The sequence below is a fragment of the Hemibagrus wyckioides genome, linkage group LG20 (genome assembly GCF_019097595.1).
Source record: "Hemibagrus wyckioides isolate EC202008001 linkage group LG20, SWU_Hwy_1.0, whole genome shotgun sequence".
Taxonomy (NCBI): domain Eukaryota; kingdom Metazoa; phylum Chordata; class Actinopteri; order Siluriformes; family Bagridae; genus Hemibagrus; species Hemibagrus wyckioides.
This window is the reverse complement of record NC_080729.1, coordinates 13,592,496-13,619,639: the sequence shown is the minus strand read 5'-3', so window position 1 is coordinate 13,619,639 and position 27,144 is coordinate 13,592,496. Positions and strand designations below refer to the sequence as shown.

Below are 27,144 nucleotides of genomic sequence, written 5' to 3'. Positions count from 1 at the left end.
AAAGATGTGAGCATTACCATCATATATTTATTATATTGCTCTTTTATTTAATTCACAGGAGATCGCTCAGAAGTGCAGGATGACAAAATGGGCCATGAGCTATTAGCTTTAAGGTAAATCCATCCTCTGGGGTGTAGTTACAACATTATATTTTTAACAAATGATGCATAAAGTCATCATAAACTTTATAAAAATGTTATATAATTTTTTATTAAATAGTTTAATATTATTTAATAACACCTTTTAGTGTAATTGCATGATGAAATATAAGAGCCATATTTGTGAATTGATTTTTATTTATTTATTTGTTTGTTTGTTTATTTTAGGAGAATGAAATGAATTTTTTTGAACCTTTCTTGACTTATGACAGGCAGCGTAAAGTGATACATTACTGTATGGCAGTACAGATGTCAGATATAATTACAGAGATTTTAGAGGCATTTCACAGATAGTGACATATTGCAAACTTATTTTTCTCAAAATTCTATAATTAGGCCACAGCAGCGTATTGAAGGCAATGAATAAAAGTTGTTTTTTTTTACATTTTGTTTACATTTTTTTCTTTCTTGTTATTAACAATACAGCGAATCATATTTCATCGTTTCTGTATGTGTGCCTTTATATACAGGTTGAGTAAAGAGCTCCAACAAAAGGACAAGATAATCGAGTCTCTCCACACAAAGCTGCAGCAACGCCCTGACACGCCCTCCAGCAGCCACGCCCCCTCAGAGACAACAGACCAATCTGACCGCACTTCCTTTGTGTCAGATGAAAGGGCTTCGATAAATGAGGATCTGGAGCTGTGTTCTGATGTGGACGCTGTCAGCGAATACGCCCAGGAGGAACCTGCTCCTAGATCAAATGATGCAGGCATGTGAACACACACACACTCGCGCGCACACACACACACACACAATAGGCATGGATATGCATACATCTATATGAATGTATAGACATGCTGTAGACTCATGGATCAAATCCATTTATTCTGTTAAAAGTTTGGCCACAATTCTCCATCATTCTTCACTGGTGTAAACAAAATTCTAATCCTTGTTAGATACTGGAAATATTTATTGTTTTAAACATTTGCATATACCCATGCGTAATGCACACAACCCCATAAAAAAAAATTGCATCTTAACCCATGTCTAAATCCCCCCTACATTTTCTTTCAGACCGCCCCTCCTTCCTCCCTGTCCCTCCTTCTATTCAGTCCCCTATCACCCCCTACAGGACAAAGGAAAGTACGACAGGTACCGAGGGTCAGTCCATAGAATCATGTTTGAGCTGTGCTGTTTTCTTTATCTGCATATATCTCACCCTCCTCCACCCATCTCTAGGTGTCTATTCCGTCCCCTTGTATGGTTCTTTGCCGTTGGCTCAGACCCACCCCTGGTCCAACTCCTCAAATAACTTAACCTCTGACCCATTGCCCTTTTTTGGGCCACTGACACCACAACAGCACCAGCAGGGTCTGCGCAGACCACCAATCCGAAGTGAGCACACAGCTTGTGTGTGTATGTGTGTGTGTTTTGCTGTGTTGCAGTATAGGCTGCTTTTTACACTTACATTTATATGAAGCTCTCAGAATTGCCCCAAAAACTTTCACATTCATATAAAAATGTATATGAAGATCCTTCATGTAAAGCTTGTTCACATACATATAAAACTCTCGCATTTACACAAAATTCTTTCACATTCAAAACCACTCAGTTATATAAAGCTTTTATATTTACACAAATAGTTCCCCTATTCATATAAGGGATTTACATTTGCAAAGAAAGCTCTCACATTCTCCAGATTTACTTACTGTTTATTCAAACACCTCGCAAATACAAATACAGAATTGCCTCTTGCATTCACTTGGAAATTTGCCCTCGTCTACACTTAGTGATGTCTATAATATTATGTCTGGTGTCTAACAGAAGCATCTTGGCCTGCTGAAATTAATGCTGGGACTAATGGCTAGTAACCCAGATTCATAAAAATCATAAAGCACTGCCTCCTGTTGAGAATCTTAACATGTCTGCATATTGATATCGGCCTTTTTTCAGCCTGTTTTGTCTCTGTGTGTTGAAATCAGGTTTTAGTTTACCACATTCACTGAGCAGCTATCCACTGATGGGCTCTGCACTTCCTGATCCCTCACATTACACCCAGCTATCTCATCATTCCCTTCACCAGCCCCAGAAATCAGATAGCAGCCTGGTAGGAAGTAGTGCACCATGGGACATGGACAGCATCATTCAGCCAATCATAGGCTTGACTGGAGCACCTGGTTACCAGTCAGGAAACAGCCATTCAGGTATGGCTTTGCACTTTAGCTTTCTTGTGAAGTGACACAGAACGTCTGAGCCAAAAGCTTGCAATCGTGCCATATTTGTTTGTGTTGTCAGGTGTGGACCTGATCGAGGAGCATCTTCGTGAGATCCGTACTCTGCGCCAACGTCTGGAGGACTCCATCAGGACCAACGAGAGGCTGAGACAACAGCTGGAGACTCGCCTGGCCAAGGCTGCCAGAGACGGAGGTGAAAAAATCATAAGAACTTATATAAATCACGAGCTGAGGTTCTTCTTGTGATAAACTAGTTGATCTTTAAAGAAATAGTGTCGTTTTTGTGACTAATCCACTAAAACAATCTTCCTGGGTTTAGTAAATATTCTGCCTAGGTTAGCAAAGGTTTACACAGTAGTACTACTAAAGATCAATCTCTCTGAATAAATGTTGGCTTATAATTAGTGACTGTCTCTTTAGCCATGACGGTTCATCGCTACATAATGTTTATTGCTTTTGCTCAAGAAATTGAAACAGTTCTGTTAAAAGCATCTCCTTTGCCGTCCCACAGCAGCACCCACAAATATCTACATCCAAGGCCTGGACACGGTCACTCAGCTGTCCAATGAGATCCGAGTGTTGAAGGAGGAGAATCTGAGTCTCCAGTCCAGGCTGCAGGCGAGCAGGGGTAAGTTGGGATTTAACACTCAGAAGCAGATTCTCAGGGAACTTATCAGCCAGCTAAGGATTATGTATGAGTAAAGCAGATACTGTGCCTGATGCTGTACTGTGATTTAATATAGTGATTGAATATAGAGATTAAACGTACAGTTTCTACGTATTTGTATTTTTCATATTGGGATTATTTGTCCTGTAGACAACATCGAGGAGGTGGAGCAGTTAAGGGAGGCGGTGCTGTCTGGGCGGGCGCGGCTGAAGCAGGCAGAGTTAGAGGCGGAGCAGTGGAAGGAGGAGCTGAGGAGGCATCAGACGCACAGCTGTGAACAGAGTCAGCAGATTCAGCAGCTACGGCAGGAGAGGCAGAGCAACCAGGAGCACAACAACAGGTCGGCCATTACTACACCTTTACTCAAGCATTTACTACTAGTGTGACATAATCTATAATAATTTGCAGGCTGCGAAGGTGTTTCCAAATTATGTGTGTGTGTGTGTGTGTGTATGAACAGGTTACAGCATGAGGTTAGTCTGCTCCAGCAGCAGCTCTCCGAAAGCAGACAGCTGCTGCACTCCCTGCAGTGTGAACTCCAGCTATATGACCGAGTGTGTACAGGAAGCAAGAGCGCCCCCACAGGTGAGACACAAGTACTGCGTGTCACATACAGTGACCAGGTGTCATCTTTTCTTAAATGTCTTCTTCCCAAAACATTTTGCTTCTCTGTATGTTTATCTCTATATGTATAAGTGTACTCACATAGCAAGGATGTTCTGTATGAGCATATCATAAATAAGAGCCCTGGGAATAGCACAGGACAGTCTTTTTATTTATTTTATTTTATTTATTTTATCTTTTTTTTTTTATTTAATTATTACATCTGCAGTTCTTAGGTATAATATCAGGGTGAAATTGTTAACTGAAGCAAAAGTATGAATTGTTTTGATATGTGTAGATAGAGGAATAAAGGGTCAAGATTAATCAGGCAGGTCCAGAGGGGGAGAGTTCGATCTTGATCTTGTGACAAACTTTGCACAGAAACACAGGGGTTTTAAAGTAAAGCTTGTCTAGCAGTGCGATAAAAAAACGTAGCATAGAATAAATCCATGCCCACAGTTGGCAGCAAGATCCCAAAATGAGTTAAAAATAGATTCTGACACAACAAGATGGAAATCTAGTGCATGTTCTGTGCTAGTTAGTTAGCTTAAGCACGTGTGCAGAGTTTCCAGTCGAGAGAATTTGCCACAAGATATTGTAGGAGAAGAAGAAGCTGTTATTTACAGCACAGTGGAATTCTTTCTTCGCATATATACAGTATTTTGTAAATCCTTTTCAAGAGAAGTATCAACCCCTTAACCCCTGATACAACCAGGATCAAGATTTAATTCCTCCCTTTCATAATTATATTCATTTATAATTATGTATTTATATATTAATTACATTCCTATTAGCTCTACTACAGTAAATAATTCAAAAATTAATACCTGAATAATTAGTTAAAAAGCTTGCTAATAACATTAAAAACTTTTCGTCTCTCTCCCCACCTGTACACAGGTTATCTCTCGGGTCTCCCGTACTCCTCTGCTCCAGCTGTGGGAGAACTCAACCAGTTGCTAATGGAGGTCCGGGCTCTACGGGCCCAGCTGGAGCGCAGCGTCCAGGAGAACAGCGCTCTGAGGATACAGCTGCAGAAACAGCTGGAGCAACAATTAAACTCAGCCAGCTTGGAGCAAAGACCTTCATCCCTCATGCCAGCCAGCCCACTTCGGGATGCTCTCTATAGGAGGCAGCTACTACACGGTGAGACATCCCTAGTGAGCAAGCCTGAGGCAACTGTGGCAAGGAAAAACTCCCTTAGATGGTATGAGGAAGAAACCTTGAGAGGAACCAGACTCAATCCTCATTTGGGTGACACCGGAGAGTGTCATTATGCATTATTTTAAACACCAGTTTGACTGTTCTGGTTCTTATATATATAGAAATAATTCAAAATAATAATAATATATACAATATTACCAGTAAAGTACAGGCCGATTTCTTCTAACACTGCTCATGCATGGTGTGTTAAGTCGCTCGTGTGTGTTCTGCAGACCCGTCTCCTTCTCCTCCAGTGAGGGACGTTGGTCCGTTCCCTTCCGGTCCCCCGTGTTCTCCGTATTCAGAGCTTGAAGAGAGCTCACTCACAGCTAACGGTGTGTGCATGCTAACAGTTAACAACATTATCATACTAATTAATAATCATTTTGACAGAATGGACTTATTTGACTGTATACTCTTTATGATAGTTTGTATAAAGGCGAACTAACTGAACTGCTGTGTTCATTTAAAACCAGAAAAGCATTGAACTAAGCAAAACTGTTAAAGTGGCCTTGACAGCTTATTCATACTCGGTAGCTTCATGCTCTAACTATCTGTGAAGCATTACCAACAATTTTATATAATTTCTCACATACAGTATGCTGTACACAGCTTTCAACTCCTCAAAAACAAGCTGATGCCCAATGGTTTATTTCTTTTTAACGATCTCTGTGCAAATAATCTATTTAATAATAATCTCTCCATCCTCCCCTTACACTCATTGTTGTCTCAGACTCTCTGGAACCTCATGTAGAATTGGAGGGTGATGCCCCCGATGGTTCATTCGCAAACCGGAATGGCCGGCACGCCATCGGGCACGTGGATGACTTCAGTGCTCTGCAGCAGCAGGTTCTGGAGGGCAGAGGGCTGGTGCACAGGATGGAGGCCACACTGAATACCTGCCTTAACACTGCACTAATGGAGGTCAATACAGGGAAGGTCAGTGTGCTACTCCGTCCTACAGCATACAAGATTTACAGAACAGTCTGCGAGTAGCAGCAGTTACTCTTGCTTACACTCCTTGAATAAATTTCAGAGGGCCTTCTGACTACATTGTGCAATTTTATATACAGTAGTTATGCATATAATATATAAAATATTTAAAACATGATATATATATAATAAATATAATGTAGTTGTATTTTTCATTTGTAAATGTTTCATCAATGTTTTTTTATATTTGGTTTTATTATTTTGTGCACCATTTAAGTGAGCTAGCTATTTTACCTAAAATACAAGAAATATTACTTTAATGAGTTTAATTAATTTTTAGCGGTGTGCAGAAATTGCAGTCAACTAAAAATGTTTACTTAAAAATGGCCAAAAAATTGTTTTAAACAAACAAAAAAAATTCTAAAATATTAAATAAACAGTGTATCAAATTATCAATAATAATAATAATATTAATAATAATAATAATAATAATAATAATAATAATAATAATTATTATTATTATTATTATTATTATTATTGATAATTTGATATTATCATTATTATTATTATTATTATTATGCTATGTATGCAGTATTATTGCATTTTTTCTTAATTCTTTATTTGTTTAATTCATTATTTGGTGTCCTAAACCTGAGATTTACAGCCAACACTTTTGATTTTAGTACATAACTCTTCTGCTTCCTCTTCCTGACTCTCTCTTATCCCAGGCTCTGGATTATGCCAGCGTGAAGACTCTTTTATCCAACACCAAGACTCTGAGGCAGATTCTGGAGGAGGCCATGTCCCTGCTCAAGATGTTCTGGAGAGCGGCGCTTCCCAGCAGTGACAGCCCCGCCCAGTATCTCCAGAAAGTCAGTGCTTCAGCTATGCACAATATGAGTCCACGCCTCAATTCTGCTGTTTATATCATAGCATTAGCACACTACTGCAATTAATAGTATGCATATTTGTGCGGTTGTGTAGGAGCAGTCAATGAAAGAGGAGATCCAGTCTCTGCGTATGAGGATAGCGGAGCAGGAAGAGGTTCTGCAGAACACTATACAGAGACTGAGGAGCACCAGCCGCACTAAAGAGAGCATGGAGACGTTCATCGTCAGCCAACGTCAGTCATGCACCACTAGCACACTATATATAGCAATAGGAATAGCACACTAACTGAGGATAATCAACCAATCACCCAAATTTATATGATTAAATATGGAAGTGGCATCAACTCTACACACCGACAGCCCTTATGTGCATACTGGAACATGATGCTGTAAAAATCTACATGTGTCCTATAATCAATCCTATCGAAACAGTGCCACATGCAGTAGACTGAAAAGAAGTGGCAGATGTATGTGAAGTCCTCTTAACAAAATTGTTTAATTTTTTTTTATGTTGCAGTGTCCAGGACTCGAGATGTCCTGAAAAAAGCCAGGGCCAATCTGGAGGTAAGGAAGGAGCTTCAGTCATTTTTAACTTGTCTATAGATCCCTGTGTGCATGAGAGACACTACATTCCTTTGTCTTTGTGTCCTCATTTTGTGTATCTTGCTCCTACTGTCTTCGTCTCTCTCTCTCTCTCTCTCTCCCTCTCTCTCTCCCTTTTTCTCTCTCTTTCTCTGCTGTGTAAATCCAGAAGAACGAGCTCAGGATTTCCTCTTTAAGCTCCTCCTCTTCCTCCCTTTACCATGGTAACAGTCCGGTCTGTGCCGTGTTGCTTTGCGTGTCGCTCTGTGCCTGTGCCTGCACTGACACTGCCCTCATTGCTTAACCATGACATCACTTCCTCATCCTCTCAGCTCTGTCTCAAACCCCATTGGCCTTGTACTCTCTTGTACTCACAGGAGCTGTGCCAGAGCTGGATGCTCATAATAACAGACATAGAGAAACCTGCCAATGAGTGTGTTTACATGAAAACTAATCATATAAACATTATCTGATTTCTCAACATGGTCACAGATACAGATAATTATACTATTACTTTAATAGCATTTTTCACCCAATCCTCCAATATAATAATAATATCTAATAATATACACCGATCAGGCATAACATTATGAGCACTGCCAGGTGAAGTGAATAACTCTGATGATCTCCTCATCATGGCACCTGTTAGTGGGTGGGATATATTAGGCAGCAAGTGAACATTTTGTCCTCAAAGTTGATGTGTTAGAAGCAGGAAAAATGGGCAAGTGTAAGGATTTGAGCGAGTTTGACAAGGACCAAATTGTGATGGCTAGACCACTGGATCAGAGCATCTCCAAAACTGCACCTCTTGTGGGGTGTTCCCGGTCTGCAGTGGTCAGTATCTATCAAAAGTGGTCCAAGGAAGAAACAGTGGTGAACCGGCGACAGGGTCATGGGCGGGCAAGGCTCACTGACACCCGTGGGGAGAGAAGATTGGCCCGTGTGATCCGATCCAACAGAAGATATAAAGGTGTCAGAATACACAGTGCATGATGCATCAGGGCTGTTTTGGCAGCAAAAGGGGGACCAACACGATATTAGGCAGGTGGTCATAATGTTATGCCTGGTCGGTATACATATCTGACGTGATATGGGTCCATTTTCTGAGATCACAAACTGAACACATATAAACTGTATGTGCAAACTTGTATAATATAACCTACAATAGCCATTCAAGAACCTGTTGAATGTGTTTTGAGTTCTGTAGTATTTTATAAACCCAGAAATAATGTAATGTGGAACTTGCACTAAAAACTCTCAGCTAAAGAAATTATTTTACCATTTAAAAAAGTCGAAAATGTAACATATTAACATACTCTAATAATAACAATATTTTTAATATTTATTTAGATACATAAACACAGACTTTTCCTATTAAATGAATTGGATAAACTATTCTAAAAATCACATGTATTTTATTTTAATTTTTTCCCCCATTTTTCTGGATTGATGCATGTAAACATACTCACTGTACAGAGTATAGTTAACACACAGGACATTTCCTCCTTCTGAAAATCTGACATAATGAATCCAAATACATATTTATTAACAGATTGGTTTATTATGTCTGCATTAACCATCTGCATTCATTGTTAACAATGCAATTTTGTGCACACACCAAAAACAGATTTTTCCCATTATTATTAAACACAGTATGTATATTGTACATCGAAAACAAAAATTACACTTGATGTGTTGTTATTAGAGAGGTGGACATGGCCTGGACAGCCGGGATGAGCAGATTTCGAATAGTAGTTTTTTTTATTTATAGTTTCTCAGCAGAAAAGTAGGTTCCACAACCAAAGAAAAGAGAACTCCATACTGACTTGCAATGACTATAACATCGCTCTGAATCTCACCAGCCTCTGCACTTCACACATCAACTGATGGGATCTATTTGGTAGCAACACAGATTTTGCACGAAGATTAATTAGTGATCTTTTTTAGAAACAGGAACGAAACGAAACAAACACCACGTCTCATCACCCAATCACCGGCCCACAACCTGCTGATTTTTGTTTCATTTCACTTCCCCTATATTAATGCACTTTACTAGCACCTTATGCTATCTACCACATTTTACACCATCAGTAAGGTTTCCAGGTCTCCAAAACCTGGCAGCACTTTGATGTAGGGCTGGACGATATATGGCAGAAAAAAAAAAGGGATATCGCAATATGAGAAGACATTTTTATGTACCATGAGATATCGTTTTGCCAACAAACTAGCGAGCAAAGCAGTAGCATTAAAATAAATAAATAAATAATAGTAATAGCGATAATTCAAATAGAGTTTCAAGAAGGTTTTAATGTGTAAATTATAATGCTTTATTAAATCTTCCAGTTACTGAATTTTGTGGAAAAGAATTGTTAGATATACACTGATACACTATATCTCCCAGAAAATCATATTGTGACGTCATTAAAGTATTATATCGTCATATTTCCCAGCCCTACCTTGAAGCTTTCGAAGTTTCATCCGTACCGGAAACACGTGTTACCGGTACAGATCGAGTAGTGACACCACTAACTAATAAATTAACCATTTGTTCACCCTTAAATAAACGTAGACACTTTTCAGATTGCTGCTTCATTTAACAGGATGATGTTCTGTCCCTGGCTAACCCCAAAGCTTTACGTTTAACTCTCTATGTTTAGATCTGATTGCTCTTATTTCTTTTCAGGTCAAGTCCTCAAAGGTGCCTACCCAGGGTCTTCTGATAGGGGTTGCGTGACCCCTGTGATCGCCATGGAAACCTCCAGTCCCAGACTCGCTAAGAAGCGCGCGAGGGAGTGCCTTCACTAAGCGGCGTCCTGAATGAGCTCCACCTTTTCACCCCCCTGCCTTATCCTCTTAGATCCTTCTTCTTATCTTCTTACCTCTTATCCCTTCTTTTCTCCTGCTCTTATCTTTTGCCTTACCTCGGTGAAAAAACAAAAAAACGACTCGTCGCACTACACTTTGCCTTGTGAAGCGGATATTGGCGCGTGCCCTGGCTGCTATACAATGTGTGGAAGGCGTTCAGGAGCGTGCAGGAAATACAAACCGGTGTGTGTTCTAAATCACAGACTACAGAAGAACTTAGACTTCATACTGAATGGGGAGAAGTGGATATTTATGTTGCAGCTAAACATACTGCCAGTGAATCCCGTTGAGAAGCTCAGGGATTTGAGGCAAAGAAACACTAAAAAAAGCCACATTTCCTAGGTGAGACAGATCCTCAGGATCGTCTTCCACCGATCTAACCGGTGCCTACGTTACAGGCTCGAGCAGCCATCACTGAAAACGTGCCACGTCTACTCACAATAACACAGTGGCCGAGAAGTGCACAACAAAATAACAATTCAGAAAAACAAAAAAGGTAGGATGGAATTCCTAACGCTGATTGGACGAGACATCTGTCACTCGAAATATACAAGTAGTGTATTAACTTTATTTCTTGTACTTGTGTGGAGTTCACTTTAAATCTTTCAAAGAAAATAACAAACATATATATATATATTTATATTAATATGAAAATGGAATTCATTCAACGCTACTTTGAGGAAGGACATTGCGTGATATGCCGTGATCTTTTAAATATACTGATAGAGTATCGTGGCATAGAGATTAGTTTGCGACGTCTGAAAACACACCTAAAGAACGCAGGTATGTTTCGAAGACAAATTTATTTCAGATTAAACGATGTAAGGAGCTTTATAACAGCAGAGCTGTGTTCATATACACACAAATCAACCATCTACTGACTGTGACAAATGAGTGACAGGCGTCTCGTCCAATCAGCGGTAAGCATTCCATTCGCATGGTAACTAATATCTACCTTGTCTAAATTTTGTTTCCGGATTTGTTCTTTTTTTTATTTCTTTTTTTTTTTTTTTAATTGTCACTACTCGATCCGTACCGCAAACACGATTTGTACTGCGCATGTGCGGAAACGATTTTTTCTTGTCTGAAGTATGACAAAATTCATCCATCCATCCATTTTCTATACCCGCTTTATTCCTATTTAGGGTCACGGGGATCTGCTGGATTTATTTTTATTTATTTATTTTTTTTTTTATGGCAAGTTCGGGTATTTATAATGTTGTTTTGTTTTTTTTTTTAATTTCAACATTTTTAAAAATTATTATTGATTAAACCAAGAAAAAATAGAAACACAGAACTGCAGGGGGCTTATCAACAATAACATAAAAGTACAAACAGGCAACAACAACAATAGGGCACTAATTAATTACTTAGTTAATTGACTGGTTGATTGATTACATAAATAAATAAAATAAAATAAAATAAAATAAAATAAAATAAAATAAAATAAAGTAAAATAAAATACCTATGTCATAACACTCACGGAGCCGTAGTATTTTTAATCCCTTTTGTTATATTGTTTTTTGAAAATTCTACGCTTTCAAAATATCTTATGATGTCATTTTTGGACACCATAAAGAGTGGTTTATTATTAGTAAATTTACCTTTATGACTATAGAATTTAGCAATTGAAATTTATTAGAAAATATAATTAAAGATTCCAAAAGCAAATAAATATTAAAATAAAAGCAGAAGTCATTGTGAATTTTTGATTTGAATAAAATTAAGGACATCAGACCAAAACACTTCAGGTCCAAAATAAATGTACGATTGTCTCGGGACAGGAATTACAGAAAGAGCGGTTGGTGTCAATGGTCTTTTTAGACCTTTGGGAAAGATAAGATTTAAATGATAATACTGTTATTAATAATATATAATGACGGCGATTTCCCGCATGCACAGAACAAAACCTGAGTTTCCGCAGTAGGAATCGTGTTCTTCCGGTACGGATCAGTTATTTCGTTTCCCGATTTGTTATATTGTGGTTTTTGGATATTTTGTTTTGCACTTTTCGTCCACCTTACAACGAGCTCGGAGTTAACTGACAAAGAGCACGAGGAAACACTTTACTGGCTTTCGTGTTAAAGCGTTCATCATTATCCGACACTCACTGATTGTCGCTTTAATCGAGTTCATAAAAAAATAAATAAAAAATAAAATAAAGCATGTGCAATGCAATTGTGCCAGCGTTCACTGACACTGGAGCTATATATGTGTTTTGTAACAATGAAAGACCGTCAGTGCAATATTAGGACTTGTATTCTTACTTATATTTATCCTGTAATACTACTGAAGTTGTTCTTGGACAGTGTTTGCATGGGGAAGGTAGAGAAAAAAACTAAAGGAAATGATCACCTTTGTGTTGTGCTGTATGTAAGGTGAGCTTCACCAATACTTGCCAAAGTTTGAACTCCTCCTTTCCCTTTTTCGGATCGTCCTGTCCGTGTCGTAAAGCACGCTCGGATTTTGTTTTAGTGCCATCTTAAATTTAAAAAAAGTGATTTTTATCACACATGCCTTGATTAAAGGTATCGCTGGATCGCCGATCGTTTTCGTTTCAACTTCATTAGCGAGTTTGTGAATTAGGACCAAATCATGTTTCAGCATTTCACAGCGAGGACACAATAAATGTTGGTAAAATCCTGTGAAATTGGGCATCGTATACTGTAGGATAGAGCTTAGAATGTGGTAACAAACTTTGGCAAGGATCTGGTGGGTCCATAATTATGCTACTGATGCCACAGATACAAGTTTGAGGTGTTCCTTAGCCGCTTGAATATTTCCTGTTGTCCCCCCCCCCCCTTTTTGCTGTATATAATATCGCTCGAGTCATGGTTGTGGTTTTCTTCACTAATTTCTTTTCTCTATATGCAATGGTTCAGTATCTGGGTAGCTGTGCAATACTTTTAATCGCAGTGTTAATCTTCACTTGGAGCGAATTTACGCTACTTCTCTATTCTCTACGCTCCTGAGTTCGCCAAGCTCTAGTGTTAGCGGTTATGCTAGTTCACGCAAAGCCACAGGTTTTGATATACACCTCGAGAAAATGTCGCTTTGCTTGCCTTCAAGTCGGAGAGCCGTTATAAATTCGCTCTCGGCTACGAAAATAGAAATAACGAGAACTCAAACCCTTTTAGCTCCTGCTTGTTGTTAGTTGTAGATACTGAAACTTTTCAAGCAACAAGCCTGGCTGTGTTTGCGCTTAGCATTTTTAACAGCAAGAAGCAAGAAGAAATCGTTTCAGAAGTAAAACGAAGAGGTTTCTCCACTTAATCAGATCACTTGGCCTATAAGACGTCTTTTGGCTTTAAATTGCTATTTAAAAAAAGGTTTGGAAGAATAACAAAGTGAAGCCATTTTCAAAAGAATTTGTGTAAAGTAAAGATGGAGGATGGACAGACGCTGTAACCAGCCATGAGAAAACTGAAAACTGTATTATGTGTAAATAATGACTGAAGGCTGATTTGTTGCCACGGAAAATGATGTGTTTTGTGTAATGCAATAAAAGGTCATGGATGCATCGGAGTCCTTGTCTCTACTCATTTTGTTCTATTGTTGAAGAGCACTTTGGATTTGAACAAATGCATTTTCCCCCCTATACATTCACTCAGGATCACAGTGGATCCAGAGACTAATCTGGGAACACTGGACATGCAGGGGGTAAATTCAACCAGCATGGGACATCATCGTCCAATCGAATTGCACACACTTTTGCATGAATGTTCGAGGAATTCCAAAAGCACAGCCCTGAGTACAACTCACAGAGGTACACCGATCAGCCATAACATTATGAACACTGAGAGGTGCCGTGAATAACACTGATGATCTCCTCATCATGGCACCTGTTGGGTGGGATATATTAGGCAGCAAGTGAACATTTTGTCCTCAAAGTTGATGTGTTAGAAGCAGGAAAAATGGGCAAACATAAGAATTCCCATAAACACACTCCTAAACCTTGTGGAAAGCCTTCCCAGAAGAGTTGAAGCTGTTAGAGCTGCACAGGGCAGGCCAACTCCATATTACATTCATGTGCATGTAAAGGCAGACGTCCCAGTTTTAGCCTGTCTCACAGTCTCCGCTCTAATTCATCCCAAAGGTGTTCTATCGGTTGCAGGCCAGTCGAGTTCCTCCACACCAAACTCACTCATCCGTGTCTTTATGGACCTTGCTTTGGTCACTGGTGTGCAGTCATGTTGGAACAGGAAGGGGTCATCCCCAAACTGTTCCCACAAAGTTGGGAGCATGAAATTGTCCAAAATGTCTTGGTATGAAGCTGAAGCATTAAGAGTTCCTTTCACTGGAACTAAGGGGCCGAGCCCAACCCCTGAGAATAATGCCACAAAGCAACAATTGTTCAGGAATGGTTTGATGAGCACAAGAAGTTTGAGGTCCAATCGAGCATCTGTGGGATGTGCTGGACAGAGAAGTCAGATCCATGGAGGCCCCATCTCTCAACTTACAGCATTTAAAGGATCCACTGCTCTAACATCTTGGTACCTGATACCACAGCACACCTTCAGGGAGTCCATGCCTTGACGTTTCAGGGCTGTTTTGGCAGCAAAAGGGGGACCAACACAATGTTAGGCAGCTGGCCATAATGTTATGCCTGATCATTGTATCTAATGAAGTGATCATCAATACTAGAACCAGCAGAACTGCCCTACACATACAGTTTCATCATTCACACACAGTTCATCCTCCATGGATCCTGCGTTTTGGAGACAGTGACTGTGCTCTCACCCCAGAACAGTATTTACACATCTAGACACACAGTAGTGTAGAAAAGTGCACTGAAGAAATTGCACAAAAGAAAGTGCTGCTTTTCAATGTGGAACATTCACCATGTCACTGTTGAACAGTAGTATTGTATTTCACTCCGGCACTGAAACAGAGGAAATGATCCGACAGAAACCAAAACACCGACGTCATGCAGTATTGCTTTTTATTTGCAAACCAAGTAAAACACAAAAAAAAAAAAAATACAGCATGACTTAAAATATGCCGCACTGCTTTACAAACAAACAAAAAGCTTCCAGGCTAAATTCAAGTGTTTCATTTCAAAACAGCACACCTCACACACAAGTATATCAAACTTTAAACATCGTTTCATTTTAGGATAAACTGTCCATACGGACTACGGCATTCCACTACATCTTTGGAGGGATTTTTAAACACCATAAATCTCTCGGTACACATCAAATAGCATAAAAACCTGCGAGAAAGAAAACACCTGTGACCTTCGGTGAAAACCAAACAACTTTCAGAATAAAGACCCCCAGCCTAGACAGCCACCAACACATCTGGATTATCTCACTACAAATGCAGTAAACTGACATTCGGAACACATACAGCGGCGAGAATTTCAAATACGATGCTAATACATAAAAACCATTTCTCTCGGTTATTGTATCGAAGAGTCTATTGTGCGTGTTCAGCTGGAGCTTACAGTACGAGATTTGTCAGCTGCATAGCTTAGGAACTGAAACAAAGCTTTCCTTCTGAATCCGTCACAGTGAATATGTGGTTAAAGTGCTTACACAATCGCAGTGAAAGGTGACAGCTTGCATGTGCTCGCTTGCATGCACACACACACACTCGAACCATACTTATCGAAATTCATATTGCATCAGTAACCTTCTTGACTTGACAGCTGACCACTGTAAGTGGGGGGGGAAAAAAAAAGCTAATTCAAATCTTTTGTTGATTTGTCAAACTGACCCTCAGCCATGAGCCTGAAAGTAAATCCTTCAACCAGTTCCTACATCTCAATAAATCCATCCTCTTTGGACTCCAAGCGCTTGTCCTACTTAGCCATGCGATTATCATGAGATAAATAAATAAAACACTGGAAACTAAAATGACACACACACACATCTCAGTCGACATTGGTTAACGTGACGCTATTTTAAAACATGCCAAACCCAGTGCCTTTTAAAACACCAAACCTACTTCAGCATCCGCTTCACAGCCAAGGGGGATAAAACGCAACTTTAAAAAGCTTATGATTGCAATCACTAGGTGTGAAGCACACTTCAGCAGTCCTGATCATATAGAGTACACACAGACGCAGACACACACACACTCCTTTACTGGTGTGCGAGTGAGAGACAGCGGTGGTCAGAACCGCTGCAAGCTGGGCGTGTAGTATCAGCAATATACCGGCTACATAAGAGTTGGAGATGCAAGATTACAGCAGAGACGTCCGCTCTCAGATGGGTTTATAGAGCAGAGAGGTGACGTACTTCTTCTTGTACCTGTGAGTCGCGCTGAGGACCATCACGCCATCCTAGAGACACAGAAGCAGAAAGGGAAAGATTTTTATTTACAATATGCATGTACTGTATTTATACACTTCAGAATCAGCCACTCAAGTTCAGAAGTTCTCTCAATACTTATGCTGGAAAGTTTGCTTGCATTGAAAATCGGGTTTAAGTTTAAGTATAAGTGAGTTCATTTTCTGGGCTGTCCATTCAGCATGTACTTCTCCCCTCTGAGGTTGCCAGATTTTTATTTATACACAAGCATTGGGACAGAAAATGCAGACTTGAAGAAGCAGACTGCGTTTTTATTTTAACTGCTGTTCATAACATAAAAGCAAAAATACTGCAATGATGTATGAAAGAGAAGATGGTAAGCCTTCGTCATTCGGCAGATTATAAAATAGTACTTGATCTAACACAAGTGTGTCCGGTCTTATCCGAAAAGAGCTGGCGTGGGTGCAGGTTTTCATTCCAACCATGCACATCCTACTACACTGCATTTTAAATTAAATTACTTTAATGCATGAAACTCAACTCTGAATATCTTCTATACTGGGCAGTTTGTAATCCTACCTTTATCGAGAGTGCGTAAAGATGGTTGAGCATGACGTGGTTGGGTTCAGGCAGCAGAGCAGGATCGCACTGTATCACACACAGATTAAAGAAAGTTCGGTTTCAACAGGGCGTAGATTGTATGAAATGATTAACGCAAGCTTTGTTGTTGGCTCACTGAAATGTTGGTGTCTTTATTGAGGATGACTTGGAGGAGGTGAGGAGGAAGGATGGGCGGGGCCTTGAAGCGCTCTTCCGGTCGGAACATGTACACTTCCTGTCCGTAAGGACCGGGAGGAGAGCTGGACAGATCTGAAGAAGAAATGGCATAGTGCTTAAATACACTGATATACTAACACGTTGAGGCAGTTGCACTGACATTGGTTTCATGACCTAGGTTTAGATGACCTAGATCTAAAATGTATGGTGAGAAAACAACCTATAACGATTAGCCTTTGAATAAATCCTGCGGTTACTCAGTTTGCTAGGTGTGCTTTGGAACATGAAAAACATTCAGATGAGGCAAATCTCAAACCAAAGCAATTCAGCACGTGGCATTAACAGTTCGTACCTGAGGTGTCTGAGCACTCGAGTGAGTCCACCTGCAACGCATCAAACACCTCAAAGTCAGATTTCTTCACCTCGATCAGGTTGTTGATGGTTCCCATCTGACTGGTCACAACCGGCTGTGGAATAAAACACTCATTATTTCATCTGCTACCCAATGCACGCTTCACTGTTTGTTTCACAAGGCATATATTTTTTTAAGAGGAAATCTGAAAGATGTCTAATGCAGTGTTATATCTGAAAAACATAAATAACGAGCTGTTTCTGTATTAAGTTTTGGGTCTTTTACCTTAGAAGGGTCATGAAGCCACTGGCCATCAACAAAGAACTTGTACTGATGTTCCCCCTCAGGCAAGTCCAGGATCGCAACAAAGTCATTATGGCTTTTGTTGTGGAGAAAGGAAATCGATGATTATGTAAGGGTCTCTGCTTTAACACGGTCACTAAGTAAAGACTACAGATTGGGCTTATATGAGATTACTGTAGATGGTAACACTGAGAAGTTCGCTTGGATTGCAATTGCTATGATCAGTTTGGATGTGATGGCTTAGGACTACAATTGCTATGATAGCATTAGGACAGCAATTACCACAATAAATAAATAGACTTCATGTTAAAACTAAAATTAATTTCCTGGTTGCACAAATAACACTCAGGAAATTAATTATCAGGTGTCACCCACATGAGAACGGGTTTGAGCCTGGTTCCTCTCACAGTTGCTTCCTAATATGGTCTCTCCGGAGGTTTTCCTTACCACTTGCTTGCTCATTACGCATTTATACATTTGAAATGAATCATCTAACTATCACAATTTGCCGCTCAGACCTTCACACTTGCCCAACTTCAAGAACTGACTGTTCACTTGCTGCTTAATATAAATCCATCCCTTTTCAGATGCCAGTGTAACAAGATAATCAGTGTTATTCACTCCACCAGTCAGTGTTTTTTATGTTGTTGTTGTTGTTATGGTTGATCAGTGTATTTCCTGGCACCCTAAAAACAGCACTACCTTTTATTAAGTGGGATCTTGGTGCTCCAGTTGTCGAAGGAGCCAGAGATGTAGACGTCCTTCCCTCCTCCTGCCCAGCGGATCACAGTTGGACGCTCCTGTGGGCCAGTCTTCACCAGGTCATTTAAATCTGGAGGCAAATCCTTCTCGACTGGAGCCTAGAGGAACAGATCTAGCTCATTCTTGCTCTGTATGGACTTTCTGAAGACAGTGCTCAACAATTCAATTCTTACATGATCTGAGCAGAGATTTCAAACCTGCTTTATGATTAGATTAAGGATTGTGTAGGTCCTCATGTAGCACTGGTACTCATGGCATGTGTGTTAGTGGAAACAGTGACAAAATAAAGGATAATGGTTCAGAGCCAAACCACACTGCACTGCTATAGTGTGGCTCAGACATAATGGCATTAATACATTAATGGAGAAACCATGAGTTACAAGAATCCTGGATTTGGTCTTTGGTCTTATACCTTTACTTCAGGGCCATGTGTGTTAAATATGTTAGGGTCATCCGTGCTGTCCACCATCTTGCTAGGTTCATGATCTTTTTGGGCAACGCCATCTGCGCGATGGGCTTTTGGTCCATGGCGATCTGCGGCTACACGGTCGCTGGTATTGCCCATAGTTCAAAACAGAGAGAGAGACGCCTCCTCCTGCACAGGATAATAAATCATTTAAAGAGCAGCTCAAAACATTCCAGCAAATCAAGTTTGGTGTATATTTCTCCAGGGTAGAAAATACACAATCTGCCAAATGTCCCAGACTTTTGTGTGTCATGTATTCAAGGGAAGAGCTTAGTGTAAAGTGTTCCAGAAAGGTGCTACCAACCCGGCCACAAAATCTGCCATCTGCCAAAACACAGGCCGAGCTGCTCATGCTGGTACAGAAGCTATAAGGGAATACTTACTGAAAATTACAGCTACTAATTCCACATTGTAGAAAAATTCACTTTAAGAGACCAGCATAACAGTTAGGCAAGTCAAAAATATCAAGCATGAACTCCATTTAGCCAGGATTACTGAAACTGGAAAACATTTACCAGCTGCAAAAGAAGGTCTACCAGTTTGACCAGCATGGCCTGTGTTTTATGTGTGTTTCAGCAATCAATCCAAACAAAAGAAGAAAAAAAAAAACAGTCATGTCTCTTTACATGTAAACAGTTCTTCTTCCAAAAATACGTTTCTGTCTGAGTCGGAAATAGAGTCTGATTCCAGTCTTTGACATTTGATACAGGACTTGGATCTCATCCATTTCTCATTGGCATCAGCCAGCTTCACAGAGTCCTGACCTCAACCTGATAGAACACCTTTAGGATGAATTAGAGTAGAGACTGTGAGCCAGGCCTTCTCGTCCAGCATCAGTGCCTGACCTCACAAATGCACTTCTAGAGGAATGGTCAAAAATTCCCATAAACACACTCTGGGAAAGTCTTGGAACAACTCCATATTAAATTCATGTGCATGTAAAGGCAGACATCCCAAAACTTTTGGCAACAGTGTATGAAAAGCATTTAATTCAGTTGTGCACTTCCTAAACCACTGTCAATCAAGCATGTTTACCCACAAACACCATGTTCATCACATTTGCCATGCAAGTCCTCATGAAATGGCTTGAGAGCAGGGGTTAATTCAGTATGTCCTGTATTCACTATGTTAATTCAGTAAAAGAGTAGTGTTAAAGTGCTTGAATGGTGTACAAAGATGGAACTGCATTTTCTATCAGTCTCAAGTAGCAAGATGTTCTCACATTTCATTTCCCCATATTGCCCCATGCCGGTCACATAACTGCTACCTCGCACAAAATGAATAAACTCTAATACAAATTCTCCAGCAAAAGCGCTGGTCACACAAGCAAAAGCACACAGCAGAAACATTTCTCTTGCTAACAAGGAGCTACTGTAGAGCAAGACCTGTACTGTGGCTTAATTTGCCTGGGTATTGATGTGAAAAGGCGGGGGGGGGGGGGATTATTGGCTTTGTTTCTCGACAGATGAAGTCAATCCTGTCTGTGGAGTGGAATATATAAAGACCCCCTGGAGACCCAGAAGCAGAAATGAATGGAGCATCGAGTTGGAGAGTGTGGTTGGGTTTGGATACTGCCAATGCTGTTCTGACGCAGTGGTGTTTTTTTTTTGTCTCTTTTCTTTCCAAGGACTATGACCTGCAGCTGATGTTACACTGGACCGAAGAGTCTGTGGACAGGGAAGTATATCACGTGACATACACAAGACACACATGTAGAGATATAATTTCTGTTTAGCTCATTAGGTAAGGAGTGAGTGGCTTTTTTCCCCCTTCCACAGTCAGATTAGGATAAAGGGGCAGGTGTAGTTAGCGGGTTAGGGTTTCATTGTTTTCTTTGATAGATAGATAGATAGATAGATAGATAGATAGATAGATAGATAGATAGATAGATAGATAGATAGATAGATAGATAGATAGATAGAGTAACTATATTCCCTTTTGCACTACACTGTACACTGATAAATAAATCACCACGTTTTGGCCAATTGTGTCTTTGTTGTCACTTGAACCAGAACGCCAACAGTGCTTGCCTCATCAATCCCAGGGAATCCTAAAATTTGTTCTTTTTTTTTGCTTACATCCCTCTCATACCTCTAGGCCAGCCTTTAGGGTCCTGAATAGCATCCAAGATTAGTATTAAAATCGCACATTTCTGCACTATTCTTCAGCATTTTCTAATATAACCAGTGTAAGAAATGCAGAAGAATAAGTACCCAGATGACACGTGTGGAATGTTGGACACTTCATCACACACTTAACACTCACAGATCTGCTTACATAACAGAAGAGACAGAAGAGAAGTTACCAAGCACCGACACTGGACACAAGACATTTTCCAAATCCATCTTAAATAAGCCAGTCTTCCTACATCTAAATAAAACATTTGCCATATTTTACCAAAGCCTGCAGCTGTTAATAGTGTTACTACCCTTCTACAATTCATACACTGGACAGTAAGGTACATAGTGTATAGTCATTTTGGGACAGGACAGTCAATAGTATGATCTGTATATGAATAGTAGATTTACATAAACAGTACATACTTTTAAAACATAGTGTAAGTAGTCCAATTCGGACCCAGTATTAGTCTTGTGGGCGGGACATACACATTTAAAGCGCTTTTAATTGGATGACCACAACCACTAATACTACTACGGGTATGAATCACCAAAAAATGATTAGCACTTTCCCTATACTTGACATAATATAAAATTAAAATAGCAATATATGCAAAAGTCTAAAATTCTATTCATTTTCCTAGCTAGTCTAACATATAGGTGTCTGTAACACTACAATGACAGATATAAAAGCTCTATTGTGATTTCATGGGTTAAGGTTCAACAGTCTCAGCTTGGACATGAGACTTGAACTCACAACTGTCTGCTTCCGTAGCCAACACACACACACACACACACTTCATAAAAGAAATTCACTTAGTAAAAGACCATGATCTAAAATATAAACCCAGAGCAAAACCACTGCTTCTCATGATCATGTTATTACAGTGTGGAGATCAGGTCAGTGAAACTTTTCTGACCTTCCTGACTGAAAGGTCAGGGAACAGTCAACATGTATTACAGGTCTGTGTCACAGTCAACATGTATTACAGGTCTGTGTCACAGTCAACATGTATTACAGGTCTGTGTCACAGTCAACATGTATTACAGGTCTGTGTCACAGTCAACATGTATTACAGGTCTGTGTCACAGTCAACATGTATTACAGGTCTGTGTCACAGTCAACATGTATTACAGGTCTGTGTCACAGTATACCTGAGAGGTGGTCAGATCTATCCATTCTGCCGTGTGACACGTGTGTGTGTGTGTGTGTACATTAGTCTGTAATGTTCTCGCTGTATAGAGCGTGTTGCTGTTGATGAGGAGAGCAAAACAACACCGCACACTTGCTAATACACTCTTTAAAACCCGCTGCTGTCAACAAAGAGACGCTAACTCAACAAATACACCACATACTTCATCCAACAGCAGCACAACATCTCCCCTTTAAACCATTTAACACCACCACTGACCGACTAGCACCGAACACGTTAGCTAACAGATTACTCCAGTCAGCTTGCTCATAACACTTCAGACTAGGCCAATAAAGCAGAGTTAATAACTGCACTAATATCTTTAAATGATTTAACACCTCAGCCTCACCTGTAAAAGCCCCAAAACCCGGAATATTTACTTCTTGATTTTCGGCTCCAACTTCAACAACATTCTCGACTTTCACTCGATATCTACGGCACGCCGGATGTCCAAAACAGAAAGCGTACCGAAACGCGTTTTAATCCTTGCCTAGTTCCAGCAATCATTTCAGTATGTTCCATGCTCCCAGCATTTTCTTTTTCCTCCCCCCCTTTTTTTGTGATTTAACCAATAATGAATCATGAAATGTCATGTACATTAGGGAATTACAAAATAAGAGAATGTCTAAAGTAGTGTTTTAAATCCATAATTCCTAGACAATATGATGTGCATACTTTTCCATTTTCTAAATTTCTACACCTTTGCATACCTGTAAATAAATAAATCGATAATTTATGAAGATATAACCCTTTCACTGACTACTTTGGAAGCTGAGTTTTCAGCAAGTCCTCACATGCTTTATTCCTCTTAAATCAGAGCAATGTAATTTTTATGACAGACCACAGACAGGGGCAGTGGTGGCTCAAGTGGTTAAGGCTGTGGGTTGTTGATTGGAGGACTGGGGTTCAAGCTCCACTGTTGGGCAACTGAGCAAGGCCCTTAACCCTCTCTGCTCCAGGGGTACTGTATCATAGCTCAACTTCCTCAGCTGGGATATGCAAAGAAAAGAATTCCACTGTGCTGTAATGTATGTGTGGTGATAATACAGGCTTCATGCCCTCAGTTCATGTGGCCGAACGTATGTGGACACCTGCCATACTGTATGTGGTTGTTCTTCAAACTGTTGCAACAATGTCTTTGTATGCTGTAGCTTTACAGTTTTCCTTTTACTGGAACGAACATGACATGTTCCGGCATGATAATGCCCCTGTGGACAAAGCAAGCTTCATAAAGACATGTTTTAGTAAGATCATTATAGAAAAACTTGAGTGGTTCTCAGCTTCTTTTGTTACTGATGCATTCATTCTGAACACCCATAGTGGAAAATTTGCTGCTTTATCTCTTGTAGTTACAAAGCACTGACATTGGAGCCTCCTTCCAAAAATGACATTAATTTCCCCTTGCATAACACTCCACATCAACAATTACTTACTATATTTCTAAATTTATTTATGTGTATTATTCACAAGTCTCACTGGCCAGAGATTATGAGATTACGGCCAGAGCCGTTATGGAAAATGAATCAACACCTTCTTCTAATTTCATTCCATAGTTTATTGTCTTTGAGAAGTTAAGTTTTGGCCTCCTGGGTTAGAAATGCAACAATTAGACAATTGTGCTAATTCTAATACATGAATATTGCTGTTTATTAATGAAACTAATGCTCAGTTTGGTTTGCCTTGGATTCAAAATGGTAATCAAATACACACAACATATTTGTATCCTTGTTTTTGTTACTGGGGATAAATGTTCCGCTTTGCTGATGGTCTGGTTTCTCATGGTGCAGCTTACAGAAGAAAAAAAAAGAAATAAAGAGACATAAGGCATAACAACTGTGGGTTCAATTGGACAAAGAAACATTTGATAAAATAACTGGCTGAATAAAAGGATAGCATACAAAGACTCCATTCACCGTCATAGTGAAGACTCTATCCCATGTATATGTTTGTAAAGGAACAGAAGATTTCTGTAACCCTCTAGGTAGCAATCACGTTCCTCCAGTAGTCTGTAGTCCACATCACTGCCTGCTTTTAGGTGCTGGCTGAATTTCTGCATATGCTCTTTCAGGTTATTTGAGCTAATAGAGGAAGTAGCACGACGGCATCTCTCATTCAACTGCAAGAACAACACAGAACATATAGACGTTGTCAAATCTGCACGAGTCAAATATTTACCATCGTATTTCCTTATTTATTTCATTAATTTTTTACTTTTTACTAAAGATTTTAACACACAGAGCCCAAACCAGATACTTTGCTCATTACAATGTAGTTAAATATAGGCTTTAGCCTTCTCCTATGTTTATTAAAATTGCATTAACATTGTTCCTAAATACACAACTTTCTTAGCATTTAATAGTTAATCTCAACTGGATTTTTGCTCCCAATCTTTTTGCAGTCTGAGTCACTGCAAATCAAGACAATGCTATTTTCACTGATCACCTTTATTCTCTTATGAAACATTTCAACAGCCAAACAACCTGTCTAGTACTCTCACCTTCATGCCCTTAAAATGCTCTTTCACATTCTTAAGTTTCTTAAAGAAGCTGTTCTCTGCTTGTTGGCCTCCACAGGGTAAGACCTGGCTTTCATGTTTTTCAGTATCACCTTCATCCTTAGCCTTATTGCTCTGTTTCTTCTTGCCACAGTGCTGGATGGACACAGGCTAACAGAGTAATAAATGTAAGCATAATACTAATGTGGCTGCTTGGCAGATAGACAAGAGTACCTTTTCTGGTGGTAAAGGGCTCAGCTGGCTTCTTGGGGACTCTGATTCATCTCTGGTTATGTGCTTTAAAAAGAAAACTGTACATGAGAAATAACTTTATACATACATATATGTATGAATGTATGTATGTATGTATGTATGTATGTATGTATGTATGTATGTGTCGAGGCATGGACTCCACTAGATCCCTGAACATGTTCTGTGGTATCTGGCACCAGTAGATCCTTTAAGTCATGGAACTTGTGAGGTGGGGTCTCCATGTCCAGCACATGCCACAGATACTCGATTGGATTGAGATCTGGGGAATTTGGAGGCCAATTCAACACCTTAATCTGGTTGTTGTGATCATCAAACCATTCCTGAACCATTTTTGCTTTTTGGCACAGCACATTATCTCGCTGAAAGAGGCCACAGCCATCAGGGAATACCGGTGTACATGGCCTGCAACAATGGTGGTACGTGTCCAAGTAACATCCACATGGATGGTAGGACCCAATGTTTTCCAGCAGAACATTGCCCAAAGCATGACACTGCCTTCACCGGCCTCCCTTTTTTCCCTAGTGCATCCTGGTGCCATGTGTTCCCCAGGGAAGCGGCAGACACACACGTGGCCATCCATATGATGTAAATGAATACACAATTCATCAGACCAGGCCACCTTCTGCCATTGCTCTGTGGTCCAGTTCTGATGCTCACGTGTCCATTGTTGGTGCTTTTGGCAGTGCACAGGGGTCAGCATGGGCACCCTGACTGGTCTGCAGCTATGCAGCCCATACGCAACAAACTGTGATGCATTGTGTATTCTGACACCTTTCTATCAGAACCAGCAATAACATCTTCAGCAATATGAGCAACAGTAGCTCATCTGTTTGATCGGATCACACGGGCCAGCTTCACTCCCCACGTGCATCAATGAGCCTTGGTCACCGATGCCCCTGTCGCCGGTTCACTGTTCCTTCTTCCTTGGACCACTTTTGATAGATACTGACCACTGCAGACCGGGAACACCCCATAACTTTGGAGATGCTCGGATCCAGTCGTCTAGCCATCACAATTTGGCCCTTGTCAAACTCGCTCAAATCCTTACGCTTGCTCATTTTTTCTGCGTCTAACTTTGAGGACAAAATGGTCACTTGCTGCCTAATATATCCCACCCACTAACAGGTGCCATGATGAGGAGATAATCAGTGTTATTCACTTCACCTCTCACTGGTCATAACATTATGGCTGATTTTATATATATAATTTTACATTTTATATTTTTGTATGTGTTGTATCTTGTAAGAGACTAAGCTGCTGTAGCACAAGAATTTCCTTCATAGGATCAATAAAGTATACAAACAAACTGTCTAGTACTCTCACCTTCATGCCCTTAAAATGCTCTTCAACATTCTTAGATTTCTTAAAGAAGCTGTTCTCTGCTTGTTGGCCTCCACAGGGTAAGACCTGGCTTTCATGTTTTTCAGTATCACCTTCATCCTTAGCCTTATTGCTCTGTTTCTTCCTGCCACAATGCTGGATGGACACAGGCTAACATAGTAATAAATGTAAGCATAATACTAATGTGGCTGCTTGGCAAATAGACAAGAGTACCTTTTCTGGTGGTAAAGGGCTCGGCTGGCATCTTGGGAACTCTGTCCACTTCAAATCTCTGACCTGAAAGACAGGTGGTGTTTTACAAGAAGCTTTCACGTGAAAATAATCCAGCATAGCTATAACTTGCCTGCACTTTTTTGTGACCTCTCACAGCCATGGTCTCTCAATCCTGACCTGAACCTAGAACAAGACAAGCTTATTGACATGAACTGGGTTAAATTGAAGCTATGCAGCAGACAAGACTTTATACCTAATATTTCCACTTAGACATACTGTAAAGCTCTTTCCAGTCTTTCAAAAATAAAATTAAATAAAAGTTTGAAGGTATACTTTGTTATATTAATGAAGTTTTACCTGTTACTATAATGTGTTTGTATCTAAACATAAACAACTCGGACGGAGAACAGTTCACCATGTGACCGTTGAGCCGTTTTGTGCACGTGCCGTGTCTAAAATGTGTATATTTATAATTAATTGTGTAAATAAAAACACAGTACAGATTTAACTTTATTCTTCAAGTA

General features: G+C 39.9%; 2 protein-coding genes across 10 annotated transcripts in view; one reads left to right on the top strand and one right to left on the bottom strand.

Annotated features, from left to right (window-relative positions):
• Nucleotides 1-13,600, top strand: part of LOC131371189 (myomegalin-like) — a 63,191-nt gene extending 49,591 nt beyond the window's left edge. For 2 of the 9 annotated variants that reach the window (XM_058419033.1, XM_058419025.1), the window contains 17 exons: nt 59-113; nt 629-870; nt 1,176-1,262; nt 1,341-1,496; nt 2,084-2,305; nt 2,397-2,528; nt 2,847-2,963; nt 3,153-3,342; nt 3,463-3,587; nt 4,503-4,748; nt 5,039-5,140; nt 5,539-5,744; nt 6,467-6,610; nt 6,723-6,861; nt 7,146-7,192; nt 7,380-7,434; nt 9,894-13,600. In XM_058419033.1, coding sequence (XP_058275016.1) covers nt 59-113; nt 629-870; nt 1,176-1,262; nt 1,341-1,496; nt 2,084-2,305; nt 2,397-2,528; nt 2,847-2,963; nt 3,153-3,342; nt 3,463-3,587; nt 4,503-4,748; nt 5,039-5,140; nt 5,539-5,744; nt 6,467-6,610; nt 6,723-6,861; nt 7,146-7,192; nt 7,380-7,434; nt 9,894-10,015 — 2,387 coding nt within the window. In that variant the 3' untranslated portion in view covers nt 10,016-13,600. The remainder of the gene's footprint in view (nt 1-58; nt 114-628; nt 871-1,175; nt 1,263-1,340; nt 1,497-2,083; nt 2,306-2,396; nt 2,529-2,846; nt 2,964-3,152; nt 3,343-3,462; nt 3,588-4,502; nt 4,749-5,038; nt 5,141-5,538; nt 5,745-6,466; nt 6,611-6,722; nt 6,862-7,145; nt 7,193-7,379; nt 7,435-9,893) is intronic. The other 7 variants (XM_058419026.1, XM_058419027.1, XM_058419028.1 and 4 more) reach the window with 7 other exon arrangements.
• Nucleotides 11,293-22,769, bottom strand: prkab2 (protein kinase, AMP-activated, beta 2 non-catalytic subunit). Its single transcript, XM_058419035.1, has 8 exons — nt 22,649-22,769; nt 18,936-19,118; nt 18,464-18,621; nt 17,744-17,837; nt 17,459-17,573; nt 17,066-17,199; nt 16,909-16,977; nt 11,293-16,361 (listed from the first exon to the last, which is right to left on the bottom strand). Exons 2-8 carry the CDS (start codon nt 19,086-19,088, stop codon nt 16,284-16,286), a joined length of 801 nt encoding a protein of 266 aa, XP_058275018.1. The 5' UTR covers nt 19,089-19,118; nt 22,649-22,769; the 3' UTR covers nt 11,293-16,283.
• Between the last annotated feature and the right edge of the window lie 4,375 nt (nt 22,770-27,144).